This window comes from Temnothorax americanus, unplaced genomic scaffold, assembly GCF_048541705.1.
Source record: "Temnothorax americanus isolate GAGA-0224 unplaced genomic scaffold, ASM4854170v1 Scaffold55, whole genome shotgun sequence".
In the NCBI taxonomy this organism is placed as follows: domain Eukaryota; kingdom Metazoa; phylum Arthropoda; class Insecta; order Hymenoptera; family Formicidae; genus Temnothorax; species Temnothorax americanus.
Window position 1 is genome coordinate 735,819 of NW_027509705.1, and position 14,656 is coordinate 750,474.

Genomic DNA, 14,656 nt, shown 5'->3' on the forward strand with positions numbered 1-14,656 from the left:
GTTGGACATGTGGGGTCGATACATGATCAACGAGTGTTTCGTCTGTCGGAAGTACAATCCTATCTTGGAGATGTGTCAAAGTTTCCACAAGATTGTCACTTAGTTGGTGATCTAGCCTATAAATTGCATGAAAATTTGCTAATACCGTATCGAGACAATGGCCATATGACACAACGTCAACGAAATTATAACTTTTGTCATGCTTCTGCGAGAATTGCTATTGAAAGAGCTTTCGGATTATTAAAGGGACGTTTTCGAAGACTTTTTACAACACTTGCAATGGATAGAGTAGACTTAATTCCACTGCATATTCTTGCCTGTTGTGTTTTACATAATGTGTGTCTAATGAAAAATGATGATTTTAATATAGAAGTGATTGAGGATGTAGATGTGATAGATTGTGTGATGGCCAATAATGAAAATATGCGTGATGCTGCTTATGCAGGTGCTGCAAAGCGAAATCTAATAGCTCAGAGATTACGACTAAGAAATGTATAATTGGTACATATTCATTTATTTGAAATAAAAAACTACAATTTACTATGCAATTGGTTAATATTTATTGTATACAAACTAAAAACCTTAAAAAATTATAATGTAATCCTTGGTTTAATCATTATCTCTCCATCTTTTATCTTTTAATCTTTTAATCTTCTATATACCCATCTTATATACCTACTTTATATACTATTCAATGTTAATAAATGAAGTTATAGTTACCACTTACATTTTGTTCAATATAACGCAAGAGAGAATATATTAATAATAAAATAAACGTGCGTGTAATATAAAATAATATATAATAGAATATATATTAATATTCCGAATAACAACCAAACTTTTGTATTATGTAATTGCACTTTTCCAAACTGTGCAACTGGTTCTGTAACACTGAGGTATTTACTTTTTCTCTAGAAGTTTATCCAGTTTTGCCAAAATTTTGTTTTCCATTTCCATCCTTTTTTTGTGTCACTTTGCTTTTTCTTCCTCAGCTTTTTGGCGCTTTTCTATTAGCGTTTGTATGATGGCTGGTTGATCAGTGGCTTTACGTTTACCTAAAAGTAAAAATTTTTTATACTTTACTGTAATGTCTAAAGGCTGATTTATAAAGACTGTAACCATTAATTAAACTGTAAGCTTTAAGAAATTGACCAATCACAGTCTAATGTGAGGAGAATAATCGACTGATTAGAAAATTTTTTAGGGCTTACAGATTAAATCAACGGTTACGGCCTATAAATCAACATTAATTCAATATTCAATTTTCAATGAGTAATAGTCTCTTACGAGGAACTTTACCGGATTCACAGGTAGAGACACTACTGCTGCTGCTACCTTGAGAGTCCGGCCTTTCAGGCCTCGATGTTACAGATCCACTTGACGAAATGGTTGTCAACGGTTCCATATATGGTTTTTGGCCAAAAAGACTTTCCATGGCTTAAACAGCCAATATTGCATTAAGAGTAATAAGTGCGTATGTGCGTAATAGTTAGGTAAAGCAAAAGTTAATATTTATTGTAATAAATCAAGTAATACTTACGTCATAATATTTCCAAGTGCGCTTATTGTTACCAGATCTTCCGTTATGATCTTTGACCGTTTTATATGTTCGCTTCATTGTATTAATCCTTGTCATGCATTGTTTACCCGAGACATCATATCCTTTAACATTCATTACTCGCGCAATTTCATACCATGCTTTTTTATGACTCATTTTTCCAGATGACATGGAAGATTCTCGCAGTCTGTATTCTTCCAATAACAGCATAATTGCCGCATAAGACCATCTGAAATCTGCAATGTAAACCAAACATTACAATGTAAAGTAATAACATTTTAAAAAAATGCGATTACAATCCATATTGTCAAATTTTCTTACTTTCTTTATTTTCCGTCAATGACATCTCTTCTATCTCATCCTCTTCCATTTCTTTTTCTTCATTAGTTGACATATCCATGTTATCTACACACAAACAATGCATATAATTAATTTAAAAAAATTACCTTACAATGTAAAAGAGACGCAAAACTAAATTACATACCAAATACTTCCTTTAATGAAGTATTACTTGAGGAGGTGGACTGCACATGTTCAGATGCTTCTAAGAAATAATTTTTTTAAATAAAAATTATTTATTTTGCACCAATTGTTTTATATTGGCATTAAGCAGTTAACATAAACTATATATTGTTACCGATTGTAGAACAATTCTTATCCTCACATGCACTGTTTTGAACACATGCTTGACGTGCAACATTTAATAAAAATGTCGCAAAACTCAAATCTTTAGGTAATCAAGTAACAATAACATTAAAACAAAAAGATTATTTAAAATATATTCAAAGAGAATCTCCCTTATTCTGTAACTTATAATAATAATCGTCATCGTTACTGTTCATTGTGCAACTATTGTGCGATACATTTTCTCTACACAAAAATTGTGACTCATTAAAATATGTTACAGAATAGGTCCACAGGAAATTAATGCAAAAAAGATAAAGAGAAGGCATTTCAAAATTAAGTCATTAATGTGATAAAAGCCAAAACCATATTAAATTAGTTGCATTATTATACATAAATAAATGTAAAATTATTGCAAGCAGAAATCCGTTAAAAAATTGTTTATATATAACTTTATACAATATTATTTACAATTACGTAAAAGAAACTTACCGGTTTTTGCTTTCAAAGCACTGTTCGGTGAGAGTTGCAATGTAAATTTTTCTCCAGTTATAACATCCTGAAGATTTACTTCCACGGAATTGTCGGGATACTCGGGATTATCCATTATAAATGTGTGTATTACTGGCACCTTCTTCTTCCTTATTTTTCTTTGACCGGTAGTTTGGTGGTTAGGTTCGACAAACATGTGCAATACATGGGCGTTCTGAGCGTTCACGAACCTTGCAAATGCTAACACTACCAATACACTACCTCGGAAGGAATAGCGGGTAATTATGCATTTTAAGGGAGGCACCTCCGATGACCTTGACTTTGACATATGTTGTCAAGGTCACCCTCCTGAGTGATCTTCAGAAGGTTTTAGCCGTCGCTCGCTATTCGTTAAAAAATTATTGACAAAAATTTGAAAATATAGCAGCTATTTTGAGTATTAGAAGGCATAAATAACTAATATATACGTGTGTGTGCCCTGTTTTAAAAAAATCACAACTTCTATAAAGTTATAGAAGTTGTGATTTTTTTTAAAACAGGGCACACACACATGTGTGTATGTCCTGTTTTATAGAAGTTGTGATTTTTTTTAAAGCAAGGCACACACATGTGTGTATGTCCTGCTTTATAGAAATTGTGATTTTTTTTAAAGCAGGGCACACACATGTGTGTATGTCCTGCTTTATAGAAGTTGTGATTTTTTTTTAAAGCAGGGCACACACACGTATATATTAGTTATTTATGCCTTCCAATACGTAAAATAGTTGCTACATTTTCCAAATTTTTTTGTTACTAACTTGCTGTGTTAATTATTCTATATAATTACCAACAATTTTATAAAGTATTATAATGTATATTTTATTCATTGATTTTTTTAGTTATGGGATACATAATAGACATTGTTTCAAAAAAAGCGTCTATTCGTTCGTTAAAATCAAATGCTCGTTTGAACATAAATTCCGCTAAATAATGGTTGAAGTGATATTCTCTACGGCCATATTGAGGAATAACTCCACGAATATCTCTCCATACTCGTTCAATGTTCTCTGTATGAACACCCGTACGTGAATCAACAAAATTTTCCGTATGATTCACTGTATAATGTTGGTATATATTCTTATCGATTAGTTGATAAGCTTTCTAACAATCACTATAAATTATTGATCCAGGAGCAATATACTTTTGAATCAATGGCAGTAATATTTCTGCTTTACGGGATTCAACTGGCACAACAAACATTTTTTTTGTATTACGTTGTACACCACCGAAAAGTCATTGTCCTGTGATTAGTCGTCCGCGATGATATTGTTGCGCTCGACCGCGCGTTCGCAGCACAATCACTCACTTTCACACTCGCGGCGCGTGTCACGACACTCTCGCACAAATAAGATGACTCGTTTAGAAAATCAGTAGCTCTTTATTACGACTCTCGGTATAATAGAGGAGCTCGGGACGACACGTCTGAACGAGACGCGTCCCAGAGTAAATCTGAACATCAGGTATGACAGGAAAATCAATAGTTAATTGAGCATCACGCAATCAATATTAGTAAACAAGCATCCGTCACTAAGGACGGTTCGCGACGCGACATTAAATAACGGGCAACTCGCATATACGCGCGACACGAGGACAGCACGGGCGTAACACTACCTTCCCTCTTCCAAGATTGTCGCCCCAGACAATCCGGGAAGGTAGTCAACCTGCGGTAGCTTCTTTTGTGCGCCCCAGGGCGCCGAAACAGTCCTTGCCCTCCTCGAGTTGCTGCTCCAAGTTACCGGGCTCTGCTTCTCTTGGCCCCCGGTAGCCGCACGCCAGTCTTCTCCCGAACCTCTTTTGGGGCGAGCTGGCCAGGCTCCCCCTCGACGGTCCGAAGATGACTTCTGCTCCGCTCCCCCGACGTATCCCTCGCTGTCGGCTTCCCACGACGCCGTCCCAAATCTTCAGACAAGGGGGGGGAAACTTCCCGTGGACCCTGCGCCCCGCAGGGCTCCCCAGGTCTTCGCCCGGCATTCGCCCTATGGCCCACGGGAAAACCACGGGTCAAAATCCGTGGGCAAGCGGCTTCTTCTAAGAAGAAAGTCCCGGTTGGATGACGAACTGCTTCAGATTCCATAGGATACTTTTCTTATTTCTCAGGAACAAAAACTTCCCTTTAACAAAAACAATAACATAACACGCAGCAACATTGATAAAACATTAAACTTCTATAAAAAAAAATAAAGTCTAATTTTTCTCAAAATTGGGGCATTCGGAACGAAAATGCCCCGTCTCTCCGCAGGTCCAACATTCACCCCGGGCACCGCCAGGATTTTTATTAAAATTTTTTTCATTTCTTTTGGAATCATCCCCCTGAAGAGTTTTCAGCGCCTTGGCCCTTTCAACGGCCACATTCAGGGAAGTTATTCCCTCCATCTGAAGCGCTCGCCGAATGAAATTATCGGAAACGGCCGTAACGAATTGCGCGCACGCGATTTTGTCACGAAGCTCATATAGGCACTCGGGGTACGCCAGGCGTGAAAGTTTGTCAATTTCGGATCCGAGTGTCGCCAAATCCTCCCCGAATTTTTGTTTACGGTTCGTAAACGCGACGTAACAATTCTGTGATTGTCGTCCCTCCCCGAAGCGCAACTCAAGTTTCGTTTTAAGTTCCGCGAAATCTAACCGCTCGACATCTTGAACCGTTTCCAAGATCGAGCGTGCCTTTCCCCTCAGGCTCGAAGCCAACGCGATCGTTTTTGTGGCGTCATCCCAATGGTTGGCACGCGCGATCAAACTCAATTGCGAAAAATATTCCTGTAACGGGGTCGTTCCGTCGTACGTGTCGGGTTTCAGTTTATACCCCAGGTCGGCACTCGCGACCGCGACACTATCACTCGCGTGTATTCGCGTTCCCACGCCGCTCGAGTTCACGTCTCTTTCCCCCGCATGCGCGACTCGCGCTACCACGACGCTCGGGATCGCGCCCCTTTCGCTCGCGTACGCGCCTCGCGTCCCCGCGCCGCTCGGGATCGCGTCCCCCTCACTCGCGTGCGCGTCTCGCGCTTCCGCGCCGTTCGAGATCGCGATACTTCCGCGTATGACGTGCGCCCCCGCGCCGCTCGCGACTCGCGTCCCCGAGTCCCCAGATACTCTATTATAAGAGTGACTTAGCTGTGCGCCGGAGTTCATCCCTCGGAGAAGACGGAGCTCCTCTTCCTGCCGGCGGAACGTCTCGGCATACTCCCTCTCTCTCCGCGCCTGTTTCTCGCGCAGGAGCCGGACCTCTCGTATCACCGCCTGGAGGGTCACCACCTCCGACGTCATCTCCACAGCATCCGACTGTGGAGTCGCTACTCGGAGTCGTTTCTTTGCAGCCATGAGGAAATCGTAGCTCGTCGCTCGTCGCTCGACTAGTCCTCGCTCGTCCTAACGATCCGTTCGATCCCGGACAAGCCCCCAAAATGTTGCGCTCGACCGCGCATTCGCAGCACAATCACTCACTTTCACACTCGCGGCGCGTGTCACGACACTCTCGCACAAATAAGATGACTCGTTTAGAAAATCAGTAGCTCTTTATTACGACTCTCGGTATAATAGAGGAGCTCGGGACGACACGTCCGAACGAGACGCGTCCCAGAGTAAATCTGAACATCAGGTATGACAGGAAAATCAATAGTTAATTGAGCATCACGCAATCAATATTAGTAAACAAGCATCCGTCACTAAGGACGGTTCGCGACGCGACATTAAATGACGGGCGACTCGCATATACGCGCGACACGAGGACAGCACGGGCGTAACAATATTTACAACGTCCAAATTTAGCCTCATCGATTTCTACAACGATATTTGGACCGCCAATTTGCTCCTCATTACGCAACAGCCATTGTGCCAAAAGCTATATAAAAATACGTGTCATTTACTATTTCAAAGATCATTATAATAACAGCATTAATGTAGAAAATAAAAAAATATACTTCTCGACAAAAATTTATCCAATCAACTGCCGTGTGGGCTGTAATAGCCAGTTCTTTTTGTAAAAATAACTGTCGTGGAGAATTTAATAGCAGAAAATAACAAATTAAACGACAAATTTTTGGCAAATTTATTGCAGCTCTTTTAAACCACGTATTCGTTAGAGCACTAATTTTAAAATTGCACGTTTTTCTCACTCATTTTCTACCACGGATTTGTTTGTGGTACATACCACTGCAATGAATAACGAGCGATTACTGTTCCGTGTTTAAGTGCACAATTGTGTTGCACCGAGGACATTTTATTCGATCACGAATAACTTTTTTCTCTGCCAGATATCTAATTAACTTTTCGTAATTATGCGTTAAGTGAAGAAACTCATGAAATAACATAGTAAAACGAAAATTAGAATTATTGTATCGTTCTGATAATCACTGACAACTGAAAGAGACGTAGCGAAATATAAACACAGAATCATAAACAGTAATACTATCTGTACTCCTATTATAAGAATTTATACTTCTATGTAAACATAGCTCTACGCGAGATTCCTTTTCAGATATATGTATATATATACACTACTCAGTTACCGAAATAATTTCACGCTGTGAGGTTGATTTTATGTGGACAATAATTTATATAATATGGTATATTTAATATATATAGACCAAATAAATAAAAATCCTTGTCTTGCGGCTCAAGATGTTGTTGGTGATGCGAAAACTTGGCCAAAATTTATAAGAAAAATGTTTTGGGACAAAAATTTCAAGGATCATAATCGGATGATTATAGTGAATTTTGCATATTTAAATGCAATTTCAGAAGATTTTTTACACAACATTTTAACTTTTACCTTGAAAAGAGCATACACAAACGAAAGAAAGCGCAATGTCAAAGATAAGTTTCTTTATTTGGTAATTATGCAGTATATAGGGGAAGCACCTCCGATGACCTTGACCTTGACATATGTTGTCAAGGTCACCCTCCTGAGTGACCTTCAGAAGGTTTTAGCCGTCGCTCGTTTTTTATTAAAAAGTTATAAACAAAAAAAGTTTCGAAAATATAGCAGTTATTTTAAGTACTGAGAGGCATAAACGACTAATATTACGTTTTTCTTTAAAGCAGAGAATAATTTATTTCGCGAGAAAGTCGCTGCTTTACCAAAACACAACATTTAAAGCAGTAAATTGTTGATAAATTGAAATTTTTTTGTTAAAGCAGAGAATACATTATTTTGCAAAAAAATCGCTGCTTTACCAAAACACAACATTTAAAGCAGTAAATCGTACCTATGTAGGTTAGTGACGCGCTTTAAAAGTATTTAAGTGTTTAAAGCGCGTCAACTAACCTATATATGCACCTATATATGCTATACTTTCCAAACTTTTTTTGTTAATAACTTTTTAACGAATAGCGAGCGACGGCTAAAACTTTCTGAAGGTCACTCGTGGTCATGACCTTGACAACATATATCAAGGTCATTGAAATCGGTGAGGTCGCCAAACTTTTTTTGTTAATAACTTTTTAATAAAAAACGAGCGACGGCTAAAACCTTCTGAAGGTCACTCAGGAGGGTGACCTTGACAACATATGTCAAGGTCAAGGTCATCGGAGGTGCTTCCCCTATACTGCATAATTACCCTTTATTTAAATCGCGAAGTAAGTCTTTTAATTTTTGATAACTATATTAAATATATGTATATTTATTAAATGTCTTATAAATTTGTAGGAATTTGGACGAGATCGACGTAGTCATGTTTATAGTTACCACGTTTATTTCAAAGAAATGTTAGATTTAAATTTCGAACCACGTAAAAATTAATAATATGTATATTAAAAAGAGAATAATAAAAGATAATAATGTATTTACATACTGTTATTTCAATTAAATAATTGAAACAAAGAACAGTTTATGCTTTTGATTAAAGCAGGGAATACTTTATATTTATGCTTTCTAACATATACAATTGTATATATACTTTTCAATATACCAACTATTCTCTGCTTTAGATAACTTTTCTTTCAGTATACCAACAATTCACTGTTTTAAATAATTTTCTTTCGTTCATACATGGACCTATTTCTACATAAATATCATTCATTTATGTCTATTAATACTAAAAATAATTGCTATATTTTTGAAACTTTTTTTGTTTATAACTTTTTAATAAAAAACGAGCGACGGCTAAAACCTTCTGAAGGTCACTCAGGAGGGTGACCTTGACAACATATGTCAAGGTCAAAGTCATCGGAGATGCCTCCCCTAAAATGCATAATTACCGATAATGTTATGTCTTCTGATGATAATTCAAGTATAGTTATTAGCTTATTGCATTAAATCTATAACGATAACAAATAAAACGTACGTCTGTGTTCGTTGATTACATTAATATAATGTATTTCTTATTGTACTATTTATACTCTTCGTGCGATTTATTATATAAATATACATATATGATTATTGTACTGAAGATATCACACTGTGAGTCGAAATGAGCTTTCCGTATGCGGTTGTACAATTTCCCAAAGAAGGGACGTACTCGGAAATTCCGACTTTGTGGCTTACAAAAGATTGTACTCAATGTAGATGGCCAACACCTAAGAATGCTACCTTCTTTATAAAAAAAAAAAAACAGTTCACCAGAGGCTGATTGGTTACTTTTTAATGTTAAAGTAGAATGTTACTGTGGTAATACTTAAGTATGTTTAAAATAGTGGCAATTATTTTAAATATAAATTATGCAATATTAATACAGAATTTTATATTTACAGAGACTTTAGAAAAGGTACGGAAAAAAGCAGAAGATAATAATTATGCAACTTCTTGTGATGAAATCAGTGGGCGTGGGAAAAGAAATGTACACGAAAAACAATTTTATGATACATATGATACTTCCGATGACAATACGGATGACGATTGGGGTAATTTAATTTCACCAAATTATATTTCGTTTCTATTGCATTAGAAATTAGAGCTGGTGATTTGCTTTGAAAGTATCAATATTCGAACTTCGAAAGAATTCCAAGCTTCGAAGATAACTTCGAAGTTAACTTCGGATCTTCGAAATTTAATAAAGTGTCTTTGAAAGTTCTCTTTTCAAAAATAATATTTTTATATTTATTTGAATATTGTGTCAACGATTTAGTGTGAAACACACTGTTCACATTCTACTAACTTTTATCACATTTTATAGATTTACCTCCGCAATTATGTAAGACTCCACACGAGAAGTTAAAAATAAATAAAAATCGGGATTCATCCGGAAAAGAATCTTTGTGTGATAAACAATTCTCGCATGAAAAGCAATCCTCATATCCCAAGCAGCATTTTGACGTCCGCCCGACGTTAAGATAAACACACTTAACGTTGGTATCCAACGTTTCCGCTACGTCGTTTCAACCCTCTTTTTCACTAATTTGGGGAATCAAATTTAGGTTGTACCAACGTTGGAATCCGAATTATAGAAGTTAAATTAAGGTTACATTTTTTCCACCAGTTTTAACGTTGGTATGTAAACTTTGATTTTGTACACTCTGCTAGACCTGAGGTTATTTTTTCACAACGTACATTTTAGGTGTAGTTTTCGTGCTCCCATTCAAACCATATGACGGCATTGGTGTAATAAATGTATCATAATACGTACTTTGATAAGTCGCAAATTTTGCGCAAACTATATTTTTCCTATAAAGCCATTTTATTTGTGCCAATTGATAAGTACGTATTATGATACATTTATTACACCAATACATTTATTACACCATACTGACCATACTATTGTAATTTTGCCATAAATACACGAACCCAGCACTAAAATTGTATAACAAAACCCACTTTATTGATAAATGTGGAAATGATAGGTCGAAATTAGACGAATCCTTTCTAAAATATTCCAGTTAACTAAATATTCTAATAAATAACTAAAATTTTCCAAAGTGTAGATTTTAATTTTTTTTCATCAAAATTACTTTTAAGATAAATATGTTGTCAAAACCTTAACAACAGATATTATATAAATGCTTTAAATTGTTAATAAAGTGCGTTAAAAAATATAAATCTAAATATACTGGAAAATGGCGGATTATTTGCCTTCCTCTTTGAGGAATGAAAATGGCGAAGTCAGCGTTCCGCACTATATCAAACTTTACGTAGTAAAAGGTGCGATAAATTCTACTAAAATTTGTCTTCTCGTATAAAATAATTAACTTTTTCAGACTTTTCCAAACTAAGTAGTATACCACTGTAGGCAAAATTGTACCTATATTGACTAAAAGTCTTAACAAGCTGTGAACCGCGCGGCGCGCGTGCGTTGTTTCTCGACGACGCGATGATAACCGCGTGAGATGAGATAGACCGGTTCGGCCGTGGATCGTCAACATTCGTCGCATAGTCCTTGTAGCTCACGCACGACGCCGCGAATTGCCGTCGACGATGCCCGTTTGACGCAGCAGTAATCTGCTCTACATTCATTTAGGCAGAATTTGTTACCATTTTTTGCGATTTCTTAACGTCAGTCAGAAATGACCACAGGCGACGTTTCACAACGTTAGCGTTTTACAACGTTTGATAACAAAACGTTGGTTTACGTTGGGAATTACGTATTGAAGTCGCTCGAAAAGTGTAGTGCAGAGTATAACACGTCAGGCGAACGTTAAATATCTTAACGTCGGGTAATAGGACTTAAACTGTTTCGAATTTGACGTTGGGAAAGTAATAAAAAAAGCACGTCGTAATTTTAACGTTTAAACAACGTCCAAAAAACGTTAGTAATTATAAGTTACATTTGATAACTTTCTTGAACCGCTTACAACGTTGTGATTAGTAGAAAAGTAGTCCTTAGTCGGAAAGTTAACTGAAAAATGCTGCTTGGGATGAAAAAGTCTCACCAATTGCCGCCAAAGAAAACTTTACACCAAACCGTTCACTGTCTTGTAAATCACAAAGACAGATAGTTGATCCACTACAAGAAGTACAGGCTCCACACAAGAAGTAAAAAAAAAAGTGTGCAAGTAGAAACTTGCACATTGCTTCCTCATAGTTTTGAAGTGTGTAAGTAGAAATTTGCACATTGTTTTCTCATAGTTTTTAGGTGTGCAAGTAGAAACCTGCACATTGCTTCCTTATAGTTTTTAAGTGTCCAAGTAGAAACCTCCATATTGCTTCCTTATAGTTTTTAAGTGTGCAAGTAGAAGCCTTCGCTCACTAAGCTCTTCTATAACGAAGCCTGTATTTTATTCGATGTATAATTATTAGTATTTTATTGTTTTGGCTTTCTCATAGAGGAAGCTTTGTGAGCGAAGGCTTTTACTTGCACACTTTTTTTTTGTTTTTAAATAATATTCAAATAATATCAAAATTATTCAAACAATATCAAAATTATATAATTAGTTTTACGGAGTGGGTACTAAAACTGCCCACTCCAACCCTCTCCTTTCTCAGGCCGGCCTTGGGACAACAAATTTTTTTTTGTTTTTCTGAACGTGTTCAGAATGTTCTAAAACGTCGAAAAATTGGATTTTTTAAAAATGTCTGTATGTGTGTATGTGTGTATATATGTGCCAAATTTACCAAAATGTCTATAACTCTGGAACTAATTAACCAAATTTAAGTTTTAAATATATGAAATAGGAGTAGAAAAGACTGAAAAATATAATAAAATTAGAAATAGATCGATATCTCCAAATTTGCGGAAGTTAGAGCAACCACGGACATTTCTAAAAAAATTCAAAATTTTTTTTAAAAAGAACCCCTTTACCGATCATCACTAAATTCAATACCAACCTTCTTTGAATGATACTCTATTGATTAAAAAAAAAACAGCCCGATATCTCAATATTTGCGAAAGTTAGAGCAACCACGGACATCAAATCTGTACATACACACATACATACATACGGACATTTTTTTTAATGCGATATTTTGACCTTTTACAACAATATGAACATATTGGGATAAAAAACTCCAAAACCGATCTCTTCTTTGGTTTCTTCTAGCCCTATTTCATATATAATTAATTTAAATTTGGATGACTAGATCCAACTTTATACGCAAACAAAAATCCGTAAACGATTTCACGAAAACAAAGCTTCCTCTATGAGGAAGCAATAGATAAAAGTCGGGATTCATCCGGAAAAGAATCTATGTGTGATAAACAATTCTCGCATAAAAAGCAATCCTCATATGAAAAAGTCTCACAAATTGTTGCTAAAGAAAACTTTACACCAAACCGTTCATTGTCTTGTAAATTACAAAGACAGATAGTTGGTCCACTACAAGATCCACTTCAGCTTGATGATTCTAATGAATCGGAAGTTGAACCTGAACAAATTAATATACAAAGTAAGAGTCCAAAATTATTTTTTTTAGACTATTATGAATCTTGTTTTACCTTTATTATGTCATTATACAAGTTGTAAGTATTTAATGTTTTAACTTACTCTGGGCTTTTTCAGCAAGAAACAGTTAATATAGTGTAATATACATAGTGAGTCTTTTTATCTTTGTTATCTGTCATTATTAAACAAAGGTGAAATGATTCTCTGTTACACTGTGTCATCTGTGTCTTTTGCTGGAAAATGCCTTGTGCGTCTTGATCAAGAGCAATATGGTGATAGCAAATTTATATTTTGTATTAATTTATTTTGTTTCAGACAAGCTGATTCCAATTGTGTAGAGACGTTAAAGTATGTAAAATGCATCGACAAAAGACTGAAAGCTCTAGAAAGAGGCAATATTAATGTGGAAGATGAGCCTATATTCGATGACATACTTCCGATCAATTCCATACAGGACCTTAAAAAATTTGAGGAAAGCATGGAAACTGCTGAAACAAGATCGAAAATTTTGTAAGTTATTTTTAAATATAAATAATAAAAATAAAAAAAAATATATATATGTATATATATATATATATACCTATTAAATATTTATATATTTTATAGGTTGTGTCTAGCATTCAATGCAACTGTGTGTTTGCGTGTCTTGAGGTATGTATTTTGAAAAATTAATCATTTCCCCTTTACCTTGCCGTTCCGCGCGCAGTCTACTAGCCGCTTGAGGCACAGGCGCGTTTAATTTATAAACAGTAGCATTCTATGTCATATATAAGATATTATTGTTAAAATGTTTTTTTAAGTGTATCCTTAGTAGGTCTAATATACATGTATTAAATATTTATATATTTTATAGGTTGTGTCTGGCATTCAATCCAACTGTGTGTTTGCGTGTCTTGAGGTATGTATTTTGAAAAATGCATTTTATTATAACAATTTTATTAATCATTTTCCCTTATTTACCTCGCCGTCCCGCGCGCAGTCTATAAACCGCTTGAAGCTCAGGCGTGTTTAATTTATAAACAGTAGCTTTCTATGTCATCCATAAGATGTTATTGTTGACATGTATTTTTAAATATCTCCAGTAGGTCTAATCCATTGATAATTGAAATAATTTTTTAACTAATTGAACAAACATAGAATTAAGTAATTATTGAAATGAAGAAAATTCAGGTTGATTTACAAGCGAAAGCGGGAACATTGATCTGCATATTGCACGTAGCAAGCCGCATAAGACGCGGTAAAGAATGGATTAGGCCTACTAAAAAAAAAAAAAAACGTGTCAACAATAGTTTTTCATGGGTGATTATGTGCTTCATGATTTTTGTGTTCAAGCGGTTACGCAGAAAATTGCAATTGAAAGTGGGGATGCTGGCGTAACATAAGCTAGCACTCCAACTCATTAAAATTACATATAATTTTAAATGCCTCAAAATTAGTCTATAATAAATTAAAAAATATACGCAAATGAAAATCTATACAAAGTGAAGCAATAACTATTAACACCTTAAATATATTCAAATCTATAAGGTCAAGAGAAAAATTGTTAGTGTAACCAAAATTGTACGGTACGAAGGAGGCAATCTATAGCGATAATAATTTTTGTCTAGGTTGATTCGGTAATATGATAGAGGAGCTGAAAACAAGTTCAGAACTCATGACACAAGATCATTGAACAAGATTTAAAATGAAGAAAAA

The 14,656-nt window shown here is 35.6% G+C and overlaps 1 protein-coding gene and 1 pseudogene across 2 annotated transcripts; one reads left to right on the forward strand and one right to left on the reverse strand.

Annotated features, from left to right (window-relative positions):
* Positions 1–262: 262 nt before the first annotated feature.
* LOC143904660 (uncharacterized) lies at positions 263–3,094 on the reverse strand. Of its 2 annotated transcripts, XM_077419469.1 has the most exons (6): positions 2,675–3,094; positions 2,043–2,285; positions 1,880–1,963; positions 1,541–1,794; positions 1,288–1,437; positions 263–1,055 (listed from the first exon to the last, which is right to left on the reverse strand). In XM_077419469.1, the coding sequence occupies exons 3-5, from the start codon at positions 1,956–1,958 to the stop codon at positions 1,393–1,395; spliced, it is 378 nt and encodes a 125-aa protein (XP_077275595.1). In that variant the 5' UTR covers positions 1,959–1,963; positions 2,043–2,285; positions 2,675–3,094; the 3' UTR covers positions 263–1,055; positions 1,288–1,392. The 2 variants fall into 2 exon arrangements, with proteins under 2 accessions (XP_077275595.1, XP_077275594.1); XM_077419468.1 differs by lacking the exons at positions 1,288–1,437; positions 1,541–1,794; positions 1,880–1,963; positions 2,043–2,285 and having other exon boundaries at positions 2,675–3,079.
* Positions 3,095–8,770: 5,676 nt separating this feature from the next.
* LOC143904640 (uncharacterized) lies at positions 8,771–13,475 on the forward strand (annotated as a pseudogene).
* Positions 13,476–14,656: the final 1,181 nt, after the last annotated feature.

What these genes read in the sequence shown, in the direction of transcription:
- LOC143904660 (XM_077419468.1), bottom strand. Translation starts at nt 3,002, where the DNA reads ATGTCAAAGTCAAGGTCATCGGAGGTGCCTCCCTTAAAATGCATAATT. An exon ending in TGCTTTGAAAGCAAAAACCG is followed by an intron (nt 1,056 to 2,674) that starts GTAAGTTTCTTT and finishes TTTTACTTTTAG; the next exon opens with GTAAACGTAAAGCCACTGAT.